At 37.1% G+C, this 22,241-nt stretch overlaps 1 protein-coding gene across 1 annotated transcript in view; it reads left to right on the top strand.

Annotated features, from left to right (window-relative positions):
- The first annotated feature begins 470 nt into the window (after positions 1–470).
- The window catches only part of LOC141191667 (uncharacterized), a 142,686-nt gene continuing 120,915 nt past the window's right edge, over positions 471–22,241 (top strand). The window contains exon 1 of the mRNA XM_073661613.1: positions 471–1,016. Within this exon, the coding sequence (XP_073517714.1) occupies positions 999–1,016 (18 nt within the window). The 5' untranslated portion in view covers positions 471–998. The remainder of the gene's footprint in view (positions 1,017–22,241) is intronic.

Here is a 22,241-nt window from a genome sequence, read left to right on the forward strand (position 1 = left end):
GAACAGACAGGAAGGGAAAGACAGAGCCAGATACTCACACAGTACTTGCAGAGACAACAAGCAGGAGTTAGGTACGAGTTCAGACTCTGCAGAAAAAGGAAGGGAACGGACATAGAGGCAAAACAGGTAAAGGATAGGAGAGAGTTCAGACTGGAACTGAGTGTACGGAGGAGACCGACACTGCAGCGGGATACAGGAGCGGGTCTGGGAATACTGCCCCCAGAGAGGCGGAACGAACAGGCAAGGAGCGTGTTCAGACAGGACAGACAAGATACAGGAGCGGGTCTAGGTAATCGGCTCCTAGAAGGCGGGAGGAACAGGCTAGGAGCGTGTTCAGACAGGACAGAAAAGATACACAGAAAGGACTCAGTTCAGACACGGGAACTAATACCGCAAAGCAGGAGACATACAGGACTTAGTTCAGACACGGGAACTAATACCGCAAAGCAGGAGACATACAGGACTTAGTTCAGACACGGGAGCTGATACCGCAAAGCAGGAGAAATACAGGACTCAGTTCAGACACGGGAACTGATACAAAAAGCAGGAGACGTACAGGACTTAGTTCAGACACGGAAACTGATACAAAAAGCAGGAGACATACAGGACTTAGTTCAGACACGGGAACTAATACCGCAAAGCAGGAGACATACAGGACTAAGTTCAGACAGGCCTGGAAATACAGCCTCCAGGAAAGGCAGACAAGGAAACAAAGACGGGACCTGGCACCTTCAGAGTGCAAGCACACACTGAAGGAAAACACTATGCACAGGCCGGGATAGAAGGGAGCTGCTGAGCTATATACCAAGTGTCAGACAGCAATAGGCTGAGGACGCACAAGGGGTGTGACCCACAGCAGGCACAAAAAGCAGGAAGTGATCGGGCGCCGCCCTTAAGCAGCAGAGACAGACACAAACAGACAGCATGGAGGGAAGCCAGAGAGACATTCTGGACAGGAGATCAAGTGCGCGCTCCTGCACAGTGGGAAATGGACCACTATGCAAGGACGCCGCCAGGTATGTTACACTTAACTTTTGAATTGGGGGCTGGAAATCGCAGTATAGCACTGTCAAGACACCCTAAGAAGGTTCCCAGGGTGATTTTAAATATGTATGGGGTTTATAATTGTAGTGGGCAATGGTATGAGGTTATTTTTGGCCATTTTATATGAGAGTGTACTGTCTCTTTAAGAAACTTAACTTTTGAATTGGGGGCTGGAAATTGCAGTATAGCACTGTCAAGACACTATAAGAAGGTTCCCAGGGTGATTTTAAATATGTATGGGGTTTATAATTGTAGTGGGCAATGGTATAAGGTTATTTTTGGCCATTTTATATGAAAGTGTACTGTCTCTTTAAGAAATTTCACTTTTGAATTGGGGGCTGGAAATCGCAGTATAGCATTTTCAGGACACACTGGGGAGATTCCCAGGGTGATTTTAAATATGTATGGGGTTTATAATTGTAGTTGTCAATGGTATAAGGTTATTTTTGGCCATTTTATATGAAAGTGTACTGTCTCTTTAAGAAATTTCACTTTTGAATTGTGGGCTGGAAATCGCAGTATAGCACTGTCAAGACTTCCTAAGAAGGTTCCCAGGGTGATTTAAAATATGTATGGGGTTTATAATTGTAGTGGGCAATGGTATAAGGTTATTTTTGGCCATTTTATATGAAAGTGTACTGTCTCTTTAAGAAACTTAACTTTTGAATTGGGGGCTGGAAATTGCAGTATTTCACTGTCAAGACACCCTAAGAAGGTTCCCAGGGTGATTTTAAATATGTATGGGGTTTATAATTGTAGTGGGCAATGGTATAAGGTTATTTTTGGCCATTTTATATGAAAGTGTACTGTCTCTTTAAGAAACTTTAATTTTGAATTGGGGGCTGGAAATCGCAGTATAGCATTTACAGGATATCCTGGGAAGGATCCCAGGGTGATTTTAAATATGTATGGGGTTTATAATTGTAGTGGGCAATGGTATAAGGTTTATTTTTGGCCATTTTATATGAAAGTGTACTGTCTCTTTAAGAAGCTTAACTTTTGAATTGGGGGCTGGAAATCGCAGTATAGCACTGTCAAGAAACCCTAAGAAGGTTCCCAGGGTGATTTTAAATATGTATGGGGTTTATAATTGTAGTGGGCAATGGTATAAGGTTATTTTTGGCCATTTTATATGAGAGTGTACTGTCTCTTTAAGAAACTTAACTTTTGAATTGGGGGCTGGAAATTGCAGTATAGCACTGTCAAGACACTATAAGAAGGTTCCCAGGGTGATTTTAAATATGTATGGGGTTTATAATTGTAGTGGGCAATGGTATAAGGTTATTTTTGGCCATTTTATATGAAAGTGTACTGTCTCTTTAAGAAATTTCACTTTTGAATTGGGGGCTGGAAATCGCAGTATAGCATTTTCAGAACATCCTGGGGAGGTTCCCAGGGTGATTTTAAATATGTATGGGGTTTATAATTGTAGTGGGCAATGGTATAAGGTTATTTTTGGCCATTTTATATGAAAGTGTACTGTCTCTTTAAGAAATTTCACTTTTGAATTGGGGGCTGGAAATCGCAGTATAGCACTGTCAAGAAACCCTAAGAAGGTTCCCAGGGTGATTTTAAATATGTATGGGGTTTATAATTGTAGTGGGCAATGGTAAAAGGTTATTTTTGGCCATTTTATATGAAAGTGTACTGTCTCTTTAAGAACGTAACTTTTGAATTGGGGGCTGGAAATCGCAGTATAGCATTTTCAGGACACCCTGGGGAGGTTCCCAGGGTGATTTTAAATATGTATGGGGTTTATAATTTTAGTGGGCAATGGTATAAGGTTATTTTTGGCCATTTTATATGAAAGTGTACTGTCTCTTTAAGAAATTTCACTTTTGAATTGTGGGCTGGAAATCGCAGTATAGCACTGTCAAGACATCCTAAGAAGGTTCCCAGGGTGATTTTAAATATGTATGGGGTTTATAATTGTAGTGGGCAATGGTATAAGGTTTATTTTTGGCCATTTTATATGAAAGTGTACTGTCTCTTTAAGAAGCTTAACTTTTGAATTGGGGGCTGGAAATCGCAGTATAGCACTGTCAAGACATCCTAAGAAGGTTCCCAGGGTGATTTTAAATATGTATGGGGTTTATAATTGTAGTGGGCAATGGTATAAGGTTATTTTTGGCCATTTTATATGAAAGTGTACTGTCTCTTTAAGAAATTTCACTTTTGAATTGTGGGATGGATATCGCAGTATAGCATTTTCAGGACACCCTGGGGAGGTTCCCAGGGTGATTTTAAATATGTATGGCGTTTATAATTGTAGTGGGCAATGGTATAAGGTTATGTTTGGCCATTTTATATGAAAGGGTACTGTCTCTTTAAGAAATTTCACTTTTGAATTGTGGGCTGGAAATCGCAGTATAGCACTGTCAAGAAACCCTAAGAAGGTTCCCAGGGTGATTTTAAATATGTATGGGGTTTATAATTGTAGTGGGCAATGGTATAAGGTTATTTTTGCCCATTTTATATGAAAGGGTACTGTCTCTTTAAGAAACTTTACTTTTGAATTGTGGGCTGGAAATCGCAGTATAGCACTGTCAAGACATCCTAAGAAGGTTCCCAGGGTGATTTTAAATATGTATGGGGTTTATAATTGTAGTGGGCAATGGTATAAGGTTATTTTTGGCCATTTTATATGAAAGTGTACTGTCTCTTTAAGAAATTTCACTTTTGAATTGGGGGCTGGAAATCGCAGTATAGCATTTTCAGGACATCCTGAGGAGGTTCCCAGGGTGATTTTAAATATGTATGGGGTTTATAATTGTAGTGGGCAATGGTATAAGGTTATTTTTGGCCATTTTATATGAAAGTGTACTGTCTCTTCAAGAAATTTCACTTTTGAATTGGGGGCTGGAAATTGCAGTATAGCACTGTCAAGACACCCTAAGAAGGTTCCCAGGGTGATTTTAAATATGTATGGGGTTTATAATTGTAGTGGGCAATGGTAAAAGGTTATTTTTGGCCATTTTATATGAAAGTGTACTGTCTCTTTAAGAACGTAACTTTTGAATTGGGGGCTGGAAATCGCAGTATAGCATTTTCAGGACACCCTGGGGAGGTTCCCAGGGTGATTTTAAATATGTATGGGGTTTATAATTTTAGTGGGCAATGGTATAAGGTTATTTTTGGCCATTTTATATGAAAGTGTACTGTCTCTTTAAGAAATTTCACTTTTGAATTGTGGGCTGGAAATCGCAGTATAGCACTGTCAAGACATCCTAAGAAGGTTCCCAGGGTGATTTTAAATATGTATGGGGTTTATAATTGTAGTGGGCAATGGTATAAGGTTTATTTTTGGCCATTTTATATGAAAGTGTACTGTCTCTTTAAGAAGCTTAACTTTTGAATTGGGGGCTGGAAATCGCAGTATAGCACTGTCAAGACATCTTAAGAAGGTTCCCAGGGTGATTTTAAATATGTATGGGGTTTATAATTGTAGTGGGCAATGGTATAAGATTATTTTTGGCCATTTTATATGAAAGTGTACTGTCTCTTTAAGAAATTTCACTTTTGAATTGGGGGCTGGAAATCGCAGTATAGCACTGTCAAGACACCCTAAGAAGGTTCCCAGGGTGATTATAAATATGTATTGGGTTTATAATTGTAGTGGGCAATGGTATAAGGTTATTTTTGGCCATTTTATATGAAAGTGTACTGTCTCTTTAAGAAATTTCACTTTTGAATTGGGGGCTGGAAATCGCAGTACAGCATTTTCAGGACACACTGGGGAGATTCCCAGAGTGATTTTAAATATGTATGGGGTTTATAATTGTAGTGGGCAATGGTATAAGGTTATTTTTGGCCATTTTATATGAAAGTGTACTGTCTCTTTAAGAAATTTCACTTTTGAATTGTGGGCTGGAAATCGCAGTATAGCACTGTCAAGACATCCTAACAAGGTTCCCAGGGTGATTTTAAATATGTATGGGGTTTATAATTGTAGTGGGCAATGGTATAAGGTTATTTTTGGCCATTTTATATGAAAGTGTACTGTCTCTTTAAGAAATTTCACTTTTGAATTGGGGGCTGGAAATTGCAGTATAGCACTGTCAAGACACCCTAAGAAGGTTCCCAGGGTGATTTTAAATATGTATGGGGTTTATAATTGTAGTGGGCAATGGTATAAGGTTATTTTTGGCCATTTTATAAGAAAGTGTACTGTCTCTTTAAGAAATTTCACTTTTGAATTGGGGGTTGGAAATTGCAGTATAGCATTTTCAGGACACCCTGGGGAGGTTCCCAGGGTGATTTTAAATATGTATGGGGTTTATAATTGTAGTTGGCAATGGTATAAGGTTATTTTTGGCCATTTTATATGAAAGTGTACTGTCTCTTTAAGAAATTTCACTTTTGAATTGTGGGATGGATATTGCAGTATAGCATTTTCAGGACACCCTGGGGAGGTTCCCAGGGTGATTTTAAATATGTATGGGGTTTATAATTGTAGTGGGCAATGGTATAAGGATATTTTTGGCCATTTTATATGAAAGGGTACTGTCTCTTTAAGAAACTTTACTTTTGAATTGGGGGCTGGAAATCGCAGTATAGCATTTACAGGACACCCTGGGAAGGTTCCCAGGGTTATTTTAAATATGTGTGGGGTTTATAATTGTAGTGGGCAATGGTATAAGGTTATTTTTGGCCATTTTATATGAAAGTGTACTGTCTCTTTAAGAAACTTAACTTTTGAATTGTGGGCTGGAAATCGCAGTATAGCACTGTCAAGACATCCTAAGAAGGTTCCCAGGGTGATTTTAAATATGTATGGGGTTTATAATTGTAGTGGGCAATAATATAAGGTTATTTTTGGCCATTTTATATGAAAGTGTACTGTCTCTTTAAGAAATTTCACTTTTGAATTGTGGGATGGATATCGCAGTATAGCATTTTCAGGACACCCTGGGGAGGTTCCCAGGGTGATTTTAAATATGTATGGCGTTTATAATTGTAGTGGGCAATGGTATAAGGTTATGTTTGGCCATTTTATATGAAAGGGTACTGTCTCTTTAAGAAATTTCACTTTTGAATTGGGGGCTGGAAATCGCAGTATAGCACTGTCAAGACACCCTAAGAAGGTTCCCAGGGTGATTATAAATATGTATTGGGTTTATAATTGTAGTGGGCAATGGTATAAGGTTATTTTTGGCCATTTTATATGAAAGTGTACTGTCTCTTTAAGAAATTTCACTTTTGAATTGGGGGCTGGAAATCGCAGTACAGCATTTTCAGGACACACTGGGGAGATTCCCAGAGTGATTTTAAATATGTATGGGGTTTATAATTGTAGTGGGCAATGGTATAAGGTTATTTTTGGCCATTTTATATGAAAGTGTACTGTCTCTTTAAGAAATTTCACTTTTGAATTGTGGGCTGGAAATCGCAGTATAGCACTGTCAAGACATCCTAACAAGGTTCCCAGGGTGATTTTAAATATGTATGGGGTTTATAATTGTAGTGGGCAATGGTATAAGGTTATTTTTGGCAATTTTATATGAAAGTGTACTGTCTCTTTAAGAAATTTCACTTTTGAATTGGGGGCTCGAAATTGCAGTATAGCACTGTCAAGACACCCTAAGAAGGTTCCCAGGGTGATTTTAAATATGTATGGGGTTTATAATTGTAGTGGGCAATGGTATAAGGTTATTTTTGGCCATTTTATAAGAAAGTGTACTGTCTCTTTAAGAAATTTCACTTTTGAATTGGGGGTTGGAAATTGCAGTATAGCATTTTCAGGACACCCTGGGGAGGTTCCCAGGGTGATTTTAAATATGTATGGGGTTTATAATTGTAGTTGGCAATGGTATAAGGTTATTTTTGGCCATTTTATATGAAAGTGTACTGTCTCTTTAAGAAATTTCACTTTTGAATTGTGGGATGGATATTGCAGTATAGCATTTTCAGGACACCCTGGGGAGGTTCCCAGGGTGATTTTAAATATGTATGGGGTTTATAATTGTAGTGGGCAATGGTATAAGGATATTTTTGGCCATTTTATATGAAAGGGTACTGTCTCTTTAAGAAACTTTACTTTTGAATTGGGGGCTGGAAATCGCAGTATAGCATTTACAGGACACCCTGGGAAGGTTCCCAGGGTTATTTTAAATATGTGTGGGGTTTATAATTGTAGTGGGCAATGGTATAAGGTTATTTTTGGCCATTTTATATGAAAGTGTACTGTCTCTTTAAGAAACTTAACTTTTGAATTGGGGGCTGGAAATCGCAGTATAGCACTGTCAAGACATCCTAAGAAGGTTCCCAGGGTGATTTTAAATATGTATGGGGTTTATAATTGTAGTGGGCAATAATATAAGGTTATTTTTGGCCATTTTATATGAAAGTGTACTGTCTCTTTAAGAAATTTCACTTTTGAATTGTGGGATGGATATCGCAGTATAGCATTTTCAGGACACCCTGGGGAGGTTCCCAGGGTGATTTTAAATATGTATGGCGTTTATAATTGTAGTGGGCAATGGTATAAGGTTAGGTTTGGCCATTTTATATGAAAGGGTACTGTCTCTTTAAGAAATTTCACTTTTGAATTGTGGGCTGGAAATCGCAGTATAGCACTGTCAAGAAACCCTAAGAAGGTTCCCAGGGTGATTTTAAATATGTATGGGGTTTATAATTGTAGTGGGCAATGGTATAAGGTTATTTTTGCCCATTTTATATGAAAGGGTACTGTCTCTTTAAGAAACTTTACTTTTGAATTGTGGGCTGGAAATCGCAGTATAGCACTGTCAAGACATCCTAAGAAGGTTCCCAGGGTGATTTTAAATATGTATGGGGTTTATAATTGTAGTGGGCAATGGTATAAGGTTATTTTTGGCCATTTTATATGAAAGTGTACTGTCTCTTTAAGAAATTTCACTTTTGAATTGGGGGCTGGAAATCGCAGTATAGCATTTTCAGGACATCCTGGGGAGGTTCCCAGGGTGATTTTAAATATGTATGGGGTTTATAATTGTAGTGGGCAATGGTATAAGGTTATTTTTGGCCATTTTATATGAAAGTGTACTGTCTCTTCAAGAAATTTCACTTTTGAATTGGGGGCTGGAAATCGCAGTATAGCACTGTCAAGACATCCTAAGAAGGTTCCCAGGGTGATTTTAAATATGTATGGGGTTTATAATTGTAGTGGGCAATGGTATAAGGTTTATTTTTGGCCATTTTATATGAAAGTGTACTGTCTCTTTAAGAAACTTAACTTTTGAATTGGGGGCTGGAAATCGCAGTATAGCACTGTCAAGAAACCCTAAGAAGGTTCCCAGGGTGATTTAAAATATGTATGGGGTTTATAATTGTAGTGGGCAATGGTATAAGGTTATTTTTGGCCATTTTATATGAAAGTGTACTGTCTCTTTAAGAAACTTAACTTTTGAATTGGGGGCTGGAAATTGCAGTATTTCACTGTCAAGACACCCTAAGAAGGTTCCCAGGGTGATTTTAAATATGTATGGGGTTTATAATTGTAGTGGGCAATGGTATAAGGTTATTTTTGGCCATTTTATATGAAAGTGTACTGTCTCTTTAAGAAACTTTAATTTTGAATTGGGGGCTGGAAATCGCAGTATAGCATTTACAGGATATCCTGGGAAGGATCCCAGGGTGATTTTAAATATGTATGGGGTTTATAATTTTAGTGGGCAATGGTATAAGGTTATTTTTGGCCATTTTATATGAAAGTGTACTGTCTCTTTAAGAAACTTACCTTTTAAATTGGGGGCTGGAAATCGCAGTATTGCACTGTCAAGAAACCCTAAGAAGGTTCCCAGGGTGATTTTAAATATGTATGGGGTTTATAATTGTAGTGGGCAATGGTATAAGGTTATTTTTGGCCATTTTATATAAAAGTGTACTGTCTCTTTAAGAAATTTCACTTTTGAATTGGGGGCTGGAAATCGCAGTATAGCACTGTCAAGACACCCTAAGAAGTTTCCCAGGGTGATTTTAAATATGTATTGGGTTTATAATTGTAGTGGGCAATGGTATAAGGTTATTTTTGGCCATTTTATATGAAAGTGTACTGTCTCTTTAAGAAATTTCACTTTTGAATTGGGGGCTGGAAATCGCAGTACAGCATTTTCAGGACACACTGGGGAGATTCCCAGGGTGATTTTAAATATGTATGGGGTTTATAATTGTAGTTGTCAATGGTATAAGGTTATTTTTGGCCATTTTATATGAGAGTGTACTGTCTCTTTAAGAAACTTAACTTTTGAATTGGGGGCTGGAAATTGCAGTATAGCACTGTCAAGACACTATAAGAAGGTTCCCAGGGTGATTTTAAATATGTATGGGGTTTATAATTGTAGTGGGCAATGGTATAAGGTTATTTTTGGCCATTTTATATGAAAGTGTACTGTCTCTTTAAGAACGTAACTTTTGAATTGGGGGCTGGAAATCGCAGTATAGCATTTTCAGGACACCCTGGGGAGGTTCCCAGGGTGATTTTAAATATGTATGGGGTTTATAATTGTAGTGGGCAATGGTATAAGGTTATTTTTGGCCATTTTATATGAAAGTGTACTGTCTCTTTAAGAAATTTCACTTTTGAATTGGGGGCTGGAAATCGCAGTACAGCATTTTCAGGACACACTGGGGAGATTCCCAGGGTGATTTTAAATATGTATGGGGTTTATAATTGTAGTTGTCAATGGTATAAGGTTATTTTTGGCCATTTTATATGAAAGTGTACTGTCTCTTTAAGAAATTTCACTTTTGAATTGTGGGCTGGAAATCGCAGTATAGCACTGTCAAGACATCCTAAGAAGGTTCCCAGGGTGATTTTAAATATGTATGGGGTTTATAATTGTAGTGGGCAATGGTATAAGGTTTATTTTTGGCCATTTTATATGAAAGTGTACTGTCTCTTTAAGAAACTTAACTTTTGAATTGGGGGCTGGAAATTGCAGTATTTCACTGTCAAGACACCCTAAGAAGGTTCCCAGGGTGATTTTAAATATGTATGGGGTTTATAATTGTAGTGGGCAATGGTATAAGGTTATTTTTGGCCATTTTATATGAAAGTGTACTGTCTCTTTAAGAAACTTTAATTTTGAATTGGGGGCTGGAAATCGCAGTATAGCATTTACAGGATATCCTGGGAAGGATCCCAGGGTGATTTTAAATATGTATGGGGTTTATAATTTTAGTGGGCAATGGTATAAGGTTATTTTTGGCCATTTTATATGAAAGTGTACTGTCTCTTTAAGAAACTTACCTTTTAAATTGGGGGCTGGAAATCGCAGTATTGCACTGTCAAGAAACCCTAAGAAGGTTCCCAGGGTGATTTTAAATATGTATGGGGTTTATAATTGTAGTGGGCAATGGTATAAGGTTATTTTTGGCCATTTTATATAAAAGTGTACTGTCTCTTTAAGAAATTTCATTTTTGAATTGGGGGCTGGAAATCGCAGTATAGCACTGTCAAGACACCCTAAGAAGTTTCCCAGGGTGATTTTAAATATGTATTGGGTTTATAATTGTAGTGGGCAATGGTATAAGGTTATTTTTGGCCATTTTATATGAAAGTGTACTGTCTCTTTAAGAAATTTCACTTTTGAATTGGGGGCTGGAAATCGCAGTACAGCATTTTCAGGACACACTGGGGAGATTCCCAGGGTGATTTTAAATATGTATGGGGTTTATAATTGTAGTTGTCAATGGTATAAGGTTATTTTTGGCCATTTTATATGAAAGTGTACTGTCTCTTTAAGAAGCTTAACTTTTGAATTGGGGGCTGGAAATCGCAGTATAGCACTGTCAAGACACCCTAAGAAGGTTCCCAGGGTGATTTTAAATATGTATGGGGTTTATAATTGTAGTGGGCAATGGTATAAGGTTATTTTTGGCCATTTTATATGAGAGTGTACTGTCTCTTTAAGAAACTTAACTTTTGAATTGGGGGCTGGAAATTGCAGTATAGCACTGTCAAGACACTATAAGAAGGTTCCCAGGGTGATTTTAAATATATATGGGGTTTATAATTGTAGTGGGCAATGGTATAAGGTTATTTTTGGCCATTTTATATGAAAGTGTACTGTCTCTTTAAGAAATTTCACTTTTGAATTGGGGGCTGGAAATCGCAGTATAGCATTTTCAGGACATCCTGGGGAGGTTCCCAGGGTGATTTTAAATATGTATGGGGTTTATAATTGTAGTGGGCAATGGTATAAGGTTATTTTTGGCCATTTTATATGAAAGTGTACTGTCTCTTCAAGAAATTTCACTTTTGAATTGGGGGCTGGAAATTGCAGTATAGCACTGTCAAGACATCCTAAGAAGGTTCCCAGGGTGATTTTAAATATGTATGGGGTTTATAATTGTAGTGGGCAATGGTATAAGGTTATTTTTGGCCATTTTATATGAAAGTGTACTGTCTCTTTAAGAAATTTCACTTTTGAATTGGGGGCTGGAAATCGCAGTATAGCACTGTCAAGAAACCCTAAGAAGGTTCCCAGGGTGATTTTAAATATGTATGGGGTTTATAATTGTAGTGGGCAATGGTAAAAGGTTATTTTTGGCCATTTTATATGAAAGTGTACTGTCTCTTTAAGAACGTAACTTTTGAATTGGGGGCTGGAAATCGCAGTATAGCATTTTCAGGACACCCTGGGGAGGTTCCCAGGGTGATTTTAAATATGTATGGGGTTTATAATTTTAGTGGGCAATGGTATAAGGTTATTTTTGGCCATTTTATATGAAAGTGTACTGTCTCTTTAAGAAATTTCACTTTTGAATTGTGGGCTGGAAATCGCAGTATAGCACTGTCAAGACATCCTAAGAAGGTTCCCAGGGTGATTTTAAATATGTATGGGGTTTATAATTGTAGTGGGCAATGGTATAAGGTTTATTTTTGGCCATTTTATATGAAAGTGTACTGTCTCTTTAAGAAGCTTAACTTTTGAATTGGGGGCTGGAAATCGCAGTATAGCACTGTCAAGACACCCTAAGAAGTTTCCCAGGGTGATTTTAAATATGTATTGGGTTTATAATTGTAGTGGGCAATGGTATAAGGTTATTTTTGGCCATTTTATATGAAAGTGTACTGTCTCTTTAAGAAATTTCACTTTTGAATTGGGGGCTGGAAATCGCAGTACAGCATTTTCAGGACACACTGGGGAGATTCCCAGGGTGATTTTAAATATGTATGGGGTTTATAATTGTAGTTGTCAATGGTATAAGGTTATTTTTGGCCATTTTATATGAAAGTGTACTGTCTCTTTAAGAAATTTCACTTTTGAATTGTGGGCTGGAAATCGCAGTATAGCACTGTCAAGACATCCTAAGAAGGTTCCCAGGGTGATTTTAAATATGTATGGGGTTTAAAATTGTAGGGGCAATGGTATAAGGTTATTTTTGGCCATTTTATATGAAAGTGTACTGTCTCTTTAAGAAGCTTAACTTTTGAATTGGGGGCTGGAAATCGCAGTATAGCACTGTCAAGACACCCTAAGAAGGTTCCCAGGGTGATTTTAAATATGTATGGGGTTTATAATTGTAGTGGGCAATGGTATAAGGTTATTTTTGGCCATTTTATATGAGAGTGTACTGTCTCTTTAAGAAACTTAACTTTTGAATTGGGGGCTGGAAATTGCAGTATAGCACTGTCAAGACACTATAAGAAGGTTCCCAGGGTGATTTTAAATATATATGGGGTTTATAATTGTAGTGGGCAATGGTATAAGGTTATTTTTGGCCATTTTATATGAAAGTGTACTGTCTCTTTAAGAAATTTCACTTTTGAATTGGGGGCTGGAAATCGCAGTATAGCATTTTCAGGACATCCTGGGGAGGTTCCCAGGGTGATTTTAAATATGTATGGGGTTTATAATTGTAGTGGGCAATGGTATAAGGTTATTTTTGGCCATTTTATATGAAAGTGTACTGTCTCTTCAAGAAATTTCACTTTTGAATTGGGGGCTGGAAATTGCAGTATAGCACTGTCAAGACATCCTAAGAAGGTTCCCAGGGTGATTTTAAATATGTATGGGGTTTATAATTGTAGTGGGCAATGGTATAAGGTTATTTTTGGCCATTTTATATGAAAGTGTACTGTCTCTTTAAGAAATTTCACTTTTGAATTGGGGGCTGGAAATCGCAGTATAGCACTGTCAAGAAACCCTAAGAAGGTTCCCAGGGTGATTTTAAATATGTATGGGGTTTATAATTGTAGTGGGCAATGGTAAAAGGTTATTTTTGGCCATTTTATATGAAAGTGTACTGTCTCTTTAAGAACGTAACTTTTGAATTGGGGGCTGGAAATCGCAGTATAGCATTTTCAGGACACCCTGGGGAGGTTCCCAGGGTGATTTTAAATATGTATGGGGTTTATAATTTTAGTGGGCAATGGTATAAGGTTATTTTTGGCCATTTTATATGAAAGTGTACTGTCTCTTTAAGAAATTTCACTTTTGAATTGTGGGCTGGAAATCGCAGTATAGCACTGTCAAGACATCCTAAGAAGGTTCCCAGGGTGATTTTAAATATGTATGGGGTTTATAATTGTAGTGGGCAATGGTATAAGGTTTATTTTTGGCCATTTTATATGAAAGTGTACTGTCTCTTTAAGAAGCTTAACTTTTGAATTGGGGGCTGGAAATCGCAGTATAGCACTGTCAAGACATCTTAAGAAGGTTCCCAGGGTGATTTTAAATATGTATGGGGTTTATAATTGTAGTGGGCAATGGTATAAGATTATTTTTGGCCATTTTATATGAAAGTGTACTGTCTCTTTAAGAAATTTCACTTTTGAATTGGGGGCTGGAAATCGCAGTACAGCATTTTCAGGACACACTGGGGAGATTCCCAGAGTGATTTTAAATATGTATGGGGTTTATAATTGTAGTGGGCAATGGTATAAGGTTATTTTTGGCCATTTTATATGAAAGTGTACTGTCTCTTTAAGAAATTTCACTTTTGAATTGTGGGCTGGAAATCGCAGTATAGCACTGTCAAGACATCCTAACAAGGTTCCCAGGGTGATTTTAAATATGTATGGGGTTTATAATTGTAGTGGGCAATGGTATAAGGTTATTTTTGGCCATTTTATATGAAAGTGTACTGTCTCTTTAAGAAATTTCACTTTTGAATTGGGGGCTGGAAATTGCAGTATAGCACTGTCAAGACACCCTAAGAAGGTTCCCAGGGTGATTTTAAATATGTATGGGGTTTATAATCGTAGTGGGCAATGGTATAAGGTTATTTTTGGCCATTTTATAAGAAAGTGTACTGTCTCTTTAAGAAATTTCACTTTTGAATTGTGGGATGGATATCGCAGTATAGCATTTTCAGGACACCCTGGGGAGGTTCCCAGGGTGATTTTAAATATGTATGGGGTTTATAATTGTAGTGGGCAATGGTATAAGGATATTTTTGGCCATTTTATATGAAAGGGTACTGTCTCTTTAAGAAACTTACCTTTTGAATTGGGGGCTGGAAATTGCAGTATAGCACTGTCAAGAAACCCTAAGAAGGTTCCCAGGGTGATTTTAAATATGTATGGGGTTTATAATTGTAGTGGGCAATGGTATAAGGTTATTTTTGGCCATTTTATATGAAAGTGTACTGTCTCTTTAAGAAACTTTACTTTTGAATTGGGGGTTGGAAATCGCAGTATAGCATTTACAGGACACCCTGGGAAGGTTCCCAGGGTTATTTTAAATATGTATGGGGTTTATAATTGTAGTGGGCAATGGTATAAGGTTATTTTTGGCCATTTTATATGAAAGTGTACTGTCTCTTTAAGAAACTTAACTTTTGAATTGGGGGCTGGAAATCGCAGTATAGCACTGTCAAGACATCCTAAGAAGGTTCCCAGGGTGATTTTAAATATGTATGGGGTTTATAATTGTAGTGGGCAATAATATAAGGTTATTTTTGGCCATTTTATATGAAAGTGTACTGTCTCTTTAAGAAATTTCACTTTTGAATTGTGGGCTGGAAATCGCAGTATAGCACTGTCAAGAAACCCTAAGAAGGTTCCCAGGGTGATTTTAAATATGTATGGGGTTTATAATTGTAGTGGGCAATGGTATAAGGTTATTTTTGCCCATTTTATATGAAAGGGTACTGTCTCTTTAAGAAACTTTACTTTTGAATTGTGGGCTGGAAATCGCAGTATAGTACTGTCAAGACATCCTAAGAAGGTTCCCAGGGTGATTTTAAATATGTATGGGGTTTATAATTTTAGTTGTCAATGGTATAAGGTTATTTTTGGCCATTTTATATGAAAGTGTACTGTCTCTTTAAGAAATTTCACTTTTGAATTGTGGGCTGGAAATCGCAGTATAGCACTGTCAAGACACCCTAAGAAGGTTCCCAGGGTGATTTTAAATATGTATGGGGTTTATAATTGTAGTGGGCAATGATATAAGGTTATTTTTGGCCATTTTATATGAAAGTGTACTGTCTCTTTAAGAAACTTTAATGGTGAATTGGGGGCTGGAAATCGCAGTATAGCATTTACAGGACACCCTGGGAAGGATCCCAGGGTGATTTTAAATATGTATGGGGTTTATAATTTTAGTGGGCAATGGTATAAGGTTATTTTTGGCCATTTTATATGAAAGTGTACTGTCTCTTTAAGAAATTTCACTTTTGAATTGTGGGCTGGAAATCGCAGTATAGCACTGTCAAGACATCCTAAGAAGGTTCCCAGGGTGATTTTAAATATGTATGGGGTTTATAATTGTAGTTGTCAATCGTATAAGGTAATTTTTGGCCATTTTATATGAAACTGTACTGTCTCTTTAAGAAACTTACCTTTTGAATTGGGGGCTGGAAATCGCAGTATTGCACTGTCAAGAAACCCTAAGAAGGTTCCCAGGGTGATTTTAAATATGTATGGGGTTTATAATTGTAGTGGGCAATGATATAAGGTTATTTTTGGCCATTTTATATGAAAGTGTACTGTCTCTTTAAGAAATTAAACTTTTGAATTGGGGGCTGGAAATCGCAGTATAGCACTGTCAAGAAACCCTAAGAAGGTTCCCAGGGTGATTTTAAATATGTATGGGGTTTATAATTGTAGTGGGCAATGGTATAAGGTTATTTTTGGCCATTTTATATGAAAGTGTACTGTCTCTTTAAGAAATTAAACTTTTGAATTGGGGGCTGGAAATCGCAGTATAGCACTGTCAAGACATCCTAAGAAGGTTCCCAGGGTGATTTTAAATATGTATGGGGTTTATAATTGTAGTGGGCAATGGTATAAGGTTATTTTTGGCCATTTTATATGAGAGTGTACTGTCTCTTTAAGAAACTTAACTTTTGAATTGGGGGCTGGAAATTGCAGTATAGCACTGTCAAGACACTATAAGAAGGTTCCCAGGGTGATTTTAAATATGTATGGGGTTTATAATTGTAGTGGGCAATGGTATAAGGTTATTTTTGGCCATTTTATATGAAAGTGTACTGTCTCTTTAAGAAATTTCACTTTTGAATTGGGGGCTGGAAATCGCAGTATAGCATTTTCAGGACATCCTGGGGAGGTTCCCAGGGTGATTTTAAATATGTATGGGGTTTATAATTGTAGTGGGCAATGGTATAAGGTTATTTTTGGCCATTTTATATGAAAGTGTACTGTCTCTTCAAGAAATTTCACTTTTGAATTGGGGGCTGGAAATTGCAGTATAGCACTGTCAAGACATCCTAAGAAGGTTCCCAGGGTGATTTTAAATATGTATGGGGTTTATAATTGTAGTGGGCAATGGTATAAGGTTATTTTTGGCCATTTTATATGAAAGTGTACTGTCTCTTTAAGAAATTTCACTTTTGAATTGGGGGCTGGAAATCGCAGTATAGCACTGTCAAGAAACCCTAAGAAGGTTCCCAGGGTGATTTTAAATATGTATGGGGTTTATAATTGTAGTGGGCAATGGTAAAAGGTTATTTTTGGCCATTTTATATGAAAGTGTACTGTCTCTTTAAGAACGTAACTTTTGAATTGGGGGCTGGAAATCGCAGTATAGCATTTTCAGGACACCCTGGGGAGGTTCCCAGGGTGATTTTAAATATGTATGGGGTTTATAATTTTAGTGGGCAATGGTATAAGGTTATTTTTGGCCATTTTATATGAAAGTGTACTGTCTCTTTAAGAAATTTCACTTTTGAATTGTGGGCTGGAAATCGCAGTATAGCACTGTCAAGACATCCTAAGAAGGTTCCCAGGGTGATTTTAAATATGTATGGGGTTTATAATTGTAGTGGGCAATGGTATAAGGTTATTTTTGGCCATTTTATATGAAAGTGTACTGTCTCTTTAAGAAACTTCACTTTTGAATTGGGGGCTGGAAATCGCAGTATAGCACTGTCAAGGCACTATAAGAAGGTTCCCAGGGTGATTTTAAATATGTATGGGGTTTATAATTGTAGTGGGCAATGGTATAAGGTTATTTTTGGCCATTTTATATGAAAGTGTACTGTCTCTTCAAGAAATTTCACTTTTGAATTGGGGGCTGGAAATTGCAGTATAGCACTGTCAAGACACCCTAAGAAGGTTCCCAGGGTGATTTTAAATATGTATGGGGTTTATAATTGTAGTGGGCAATGGTAAAAGGTTATTTTTGGCCATTTTATATGAAAGTGTACTGTCTCTTTAAGAACGTAACTTTTGAATTGGGGGCTGGAAATCGCAGTATAGCATTTTCACGACACCCTGGGGAGGTTCCCAGGGTGATTTTAAATATGTATGGGGTTTATAATTGTAGTGGGCAATGGTATAAGGTTATTTTTGGCCATTTTATATGAAAGTGTACTGTCTCTTTAAGAAATTTCACTTTTGAATTGGGGGCTGGAAATCGCAGTACAGCATTTTCAGGACACACTGGGGAGATTCCCAGGGTGATTTTAAATATGTATGGGGTTTATAATTGTAGTTGTCAATGGTATAAGGTTATTTTTGGCCATTTTATATGAAAGTGTACTGTCTCTTTAAGAAATTTCACTTTTGAATTGTGGGCTGGAAATCGCAGTATAGCACTGTCAAGACATCCTAAGAAGGTTCCCAGGGTGATTTTAAATATGTATGGGGTTTATAATTGTAGTGGGCAATGGTATAAGGTTTATTTTTGGCCATTTTATATGAAAGTGTACTGTCTCTTTAAGAAACTTAACTTTTGAATTGGGGGCTGGAAATCGCAGTATAGCACTGTCAAGAAACCATAAGAAGGTTCCCAGGGTGATTTAAAATATGTATGGGGTTTATAATTGTAGTGGGCAATGGTATAAGGTTATTTTTGGCCATTTTATATGAAAGTGTACTGTCTCTTTAAGAAACTTACCTTTTAAATTGGGGGCTGGAAATCGCAGTATTGCACTGTCAAGAAACCCTAAGAAGGTTCCCAGGGTGATTTTAAATATGTATGGGGTTTATAATTGTAGTGGGCAATGGTATAAGGTTATTTTTGGCCATTTTATATAAAAGTGTACTGTCTCTTTAAGAAATTTCACTTTTGAATTGGGGGCTGGAAATCGCAGTATAGCACTGTCAAGACACCCTAAGAAGTTTCCCAGGGTGATTTTAAATATGTATTGGGTTTATAATTGTAGTGGGCAATGGTATAAGGTTATTTTTGGCCATTTTATATGAAAGTGTACTGTCTCTTTAAGAAATTTCACTTTTGAATTGGGGGCTGGAAATCGCAGTACAGCATTTTCAGGACACACTGGGGAGATTCCCAGGGTGATTTTAAATATGTATGGGGTTTATAATTGTAGTTGTCAATGGTATAAGGTTATTTTTGGCCATTTTATATGAAAGTGTACTGTCTCTTTAAGAAATTTCACTTTTGAATTGTGGGCTGGAAATCGCAGTATAGCACTGTCAAGACATCCTAAGAAGGTTCCCAGGGTGATTTTAAATATGTATGGGGTTTAAAATTGTAGGGGCAATGGTATAAGGTTATTTTTGGCCATTTTATATGAAAGTGTACTGTCTCTTTAAGAAGCTTAACTTTTGAATTGGGGGCTGGAAATCGCAGTATAGCACTGTCAAGACACCCTAAGAAGGTTCCCAAGGTGATTTTAAATATGTATGGGGTTTATAATTGTAGTGGGCAATGGTATAAGGTTATTTTTGGCCATTTTATATGAAAGTGTACTGTCTCTTTAAGAAATTTCACTTTTGAATTGGGGGCTGGAAATCGCAGTATAGCATTTTCAGGACATCCTGGGGAGGTTCCCAGGGTGATTTTAAATATGTATGGGGTTTATAATTGTAGTGGGCAATGGTATAAGGTTATTTTTGGCCATTTTATATGAAAGTGTACTGTCTCTTCAAGAAATTTCACTTTTGAATTGGGGGCTGGAAATTGCAGTATAGCACTGTCAAGACATCCTAAGAAGGTTCCCAGGGTGATTTTAAATATGTATGGGGTTTATAATTGTAGTGGGCAATGGTATAAGGTTATTTTTGGCCATTTTATATGAAAGTGTACTGTCTCTTTAAGAAATTTCACTTTTGAATTGGGGGCTGGAAATCGCAGTATAGCACTGTCAAGAAACCCTAAGAAGGTTCCCAGGGTGATTTTAAATATGTATGGGGTTTATAATTGTAGTGGGCAATGGTATAAGGTTATTTTTGGCCATTTTATATGAAAGTGTACTGTCTCTTTAAGAACGTAACTTTTGAATTGGGGGCTGGAAATCGCAGTATAGCATTTTCAGGACACCCTGGGGAGGTTCCCAGGGTGATTTTAAATATGTATGGGGTTTATAATTTTAGTGGGCAATGGTATAAGGTTATTTTTGGCCATTTTATATGAAAGTGTACTGTCTCTTTAAGAAATTTCACTTTTGAATTGTGGGCTGGAAATCGCAGTATAGCACTGTCAAGACATCTTAAGAAGGTTCCCAGGGTGATTTTAAATATGTATTGGGTTTATAAGTGTAGTGGGCAATGGTATAAGGTTATTTTTGGCCATTTTATATGAAAGTGTACTGTCTCTTTAAGAAATTTCACTTTTGAATTGGGGGCTGGAAATCGCAGTACAGCATTTTCAGGACACACTGGGGAGATTCCCAGAGTGATTTTAAATATGTATGGGGTTTATAATTGTAGTGGGCAATGGTATAAGGTTATTTTTGGCCATTTTATATGAAAGTGTACTGTCTCTTTAAGAAATTTCACTTTTGAATTGTGGGCTGGAAATTGCAGTATAGCACTGTCAAGACACCCTAAGAAGGTTCCCAGGGTGATTTTAAATATGTATGGGGTTTATAATTGTAGTGGGCAATGGTATAAGGTTATTTTTGGCCATTTTATAAGAAAGTGTACTGTCTCTTTAAGAAATTTCACTTTTGAATTGGGGGTTGGAAATTGCAGTATAGCATTTTCAGGACACCCTGGGGAGGTTCCCAGGGTGATTTTAAATATGTATGGGGTTTATAATTGTAGTGGGCAATGGTATAAGGATATTTTTGGCCATTTTATATGAAAGGGTACTGTCTCTTTAAGAAACTTACCTTTTGAATTGGGGGCTGGAAATTGCAGTATAGCACTGTCAAGAAACCCTAAGAAGGTTCCCAGGGTGATTTTAAATATGTATGGGGTTTATAATTGTAGTGGGCAATGGTATAAGGTTATTTTTGGCCATTTTATATGAAAGTGTACTGTCTCTTTAAGAAACTTTACTTTTGAATTGGGGGCTGGAAATCGCAGTATAGCATTTACAGGACACCCTGGGAAGGTTCCCAGGGTTATTTTAAATATGTGTGGGGTTTATAATTTAGTGGGCAATGGTATAAGGTTATTTTTGGCCATTTTATATGAAAGTGTACTGTCTCTTTAAGAAACTTAACTTTTGAATTGGGGGCTGGAAATCGCAGTATAGCACTGTCAAGACATCCTAAGAAGGTTCCCAGGGTGATTTTAAATATGTATGGGGTTTATAATTGTAGTGGGCAATAATATAAGGTTATTTTTGGCCATTTTATATGAAAGTGTACTGTCTCTTTAAGAAATTTCACTTTTGAATTGTGGGATGGATATCGCAGTATAGCATTTTCAGGACACCCTGGGGAGGTTCCCAGGGTGATTTTAAATATGTATGGCGTTTATAATTGTAGTGGGCAATGGTATAAGGTTATGTTTGGCCATTTTATATGAAAGGGTACTGTCTCTTTAAGAAATTTCACTTTTGAATTGTGGGCTGGAAATCGCAGTATAGCACTGTCAAGAAACCCTAAGAAGGTTCCCAGGGTGATTTTAAATATGTATGGGGTTTATAATTGTAGTGGGCAATGGTATAAGGTTATTTTTGCCCATTTTATATGAAAGGGTACTGTCTCTTTAAGAAACTTTACTTTTGAATTGTGGGCTGGAAATCGCAGTATAGCACTGTCAAGACATCCTAAGAAGGTTCCCAGGGTGATTTTAAATATGTATGGGGTTTATAATTTTAGTTGTCAATGGTATAAGGTTATTTTTGGCCATTTTATATGAAAGTGTACTGTCTCTTTAAGAATCTTAACTTTTGAATTGGGGCTGGAAATCGCAGTATAGCATTTTCAGGACACCCTGGGGAGGTTCCCAGGGTGATTTTAAATATGTATGGGGTTTATAATTTTAGTTGTCAATGGTATAAGGTTATTTTTGGCCATTTTATATGAAAGTGTACTGTCTCTTTAAGAAATTTCACTATTGAATTGGGGGCTGGAACTCGCAGTATAGCATTTTCAGGACACCCTGGGAAGGTTCCCAGGGTGATTTTAAATATGTATGGGGTTTATAATTGTAGTGGGCAATGGTATTAGGTTATTTTTGGCCATTTTATATGAAAGTGTACTGTCTCTTTAAGAAACTTTAATTTTGAATTGGGGGCTGGAAATCGCAGTATAGCATTTACAGGACACCCTGGGAAGGATCCCAGGGTGATTTTAAATATGTATGGGGTTTATAATTTTAGTGGGCAATGGTATAAGGTTATTTTTGGCCATTTTATATGACAGTGTACTGTCTCTTTAAGAAACTTCACTTTTGAATTGGGGGCTGGAAATCGCAGTATATCACTGTCAAGACACCCTAAGAAGGTTCCCAGGGTGATTTTAAATATGTAAGGGGTTTATAATTGTAGTGGGCAATGGTATAAGGTTATTTTTGGCCATTTTATATGAAAGGGTACTGTCTCTTTAAGAAACTTTACTTTTGAATTGGGGGCTGGAAATCGCAGTATAGCACTGTCAAGACA

Source organism: Phyllobates terribilis, unplaced genomic scaffold (assembly GCF_046119375.1).
Source record: "Phyllobates terribilis strain yellow unplaced genomic scaffold, ASM4611937v1 Scaffold_49__1_contigs__length_9717188, whole genome shotgun sequence".
In the NCBI taxonomy this organism is placed as follows: Eukaryota; Metazoa; Chordata; class Amphibia; order Anura; family Dendrobatidae; genus Phyllobates; species Phyllobates terribilis.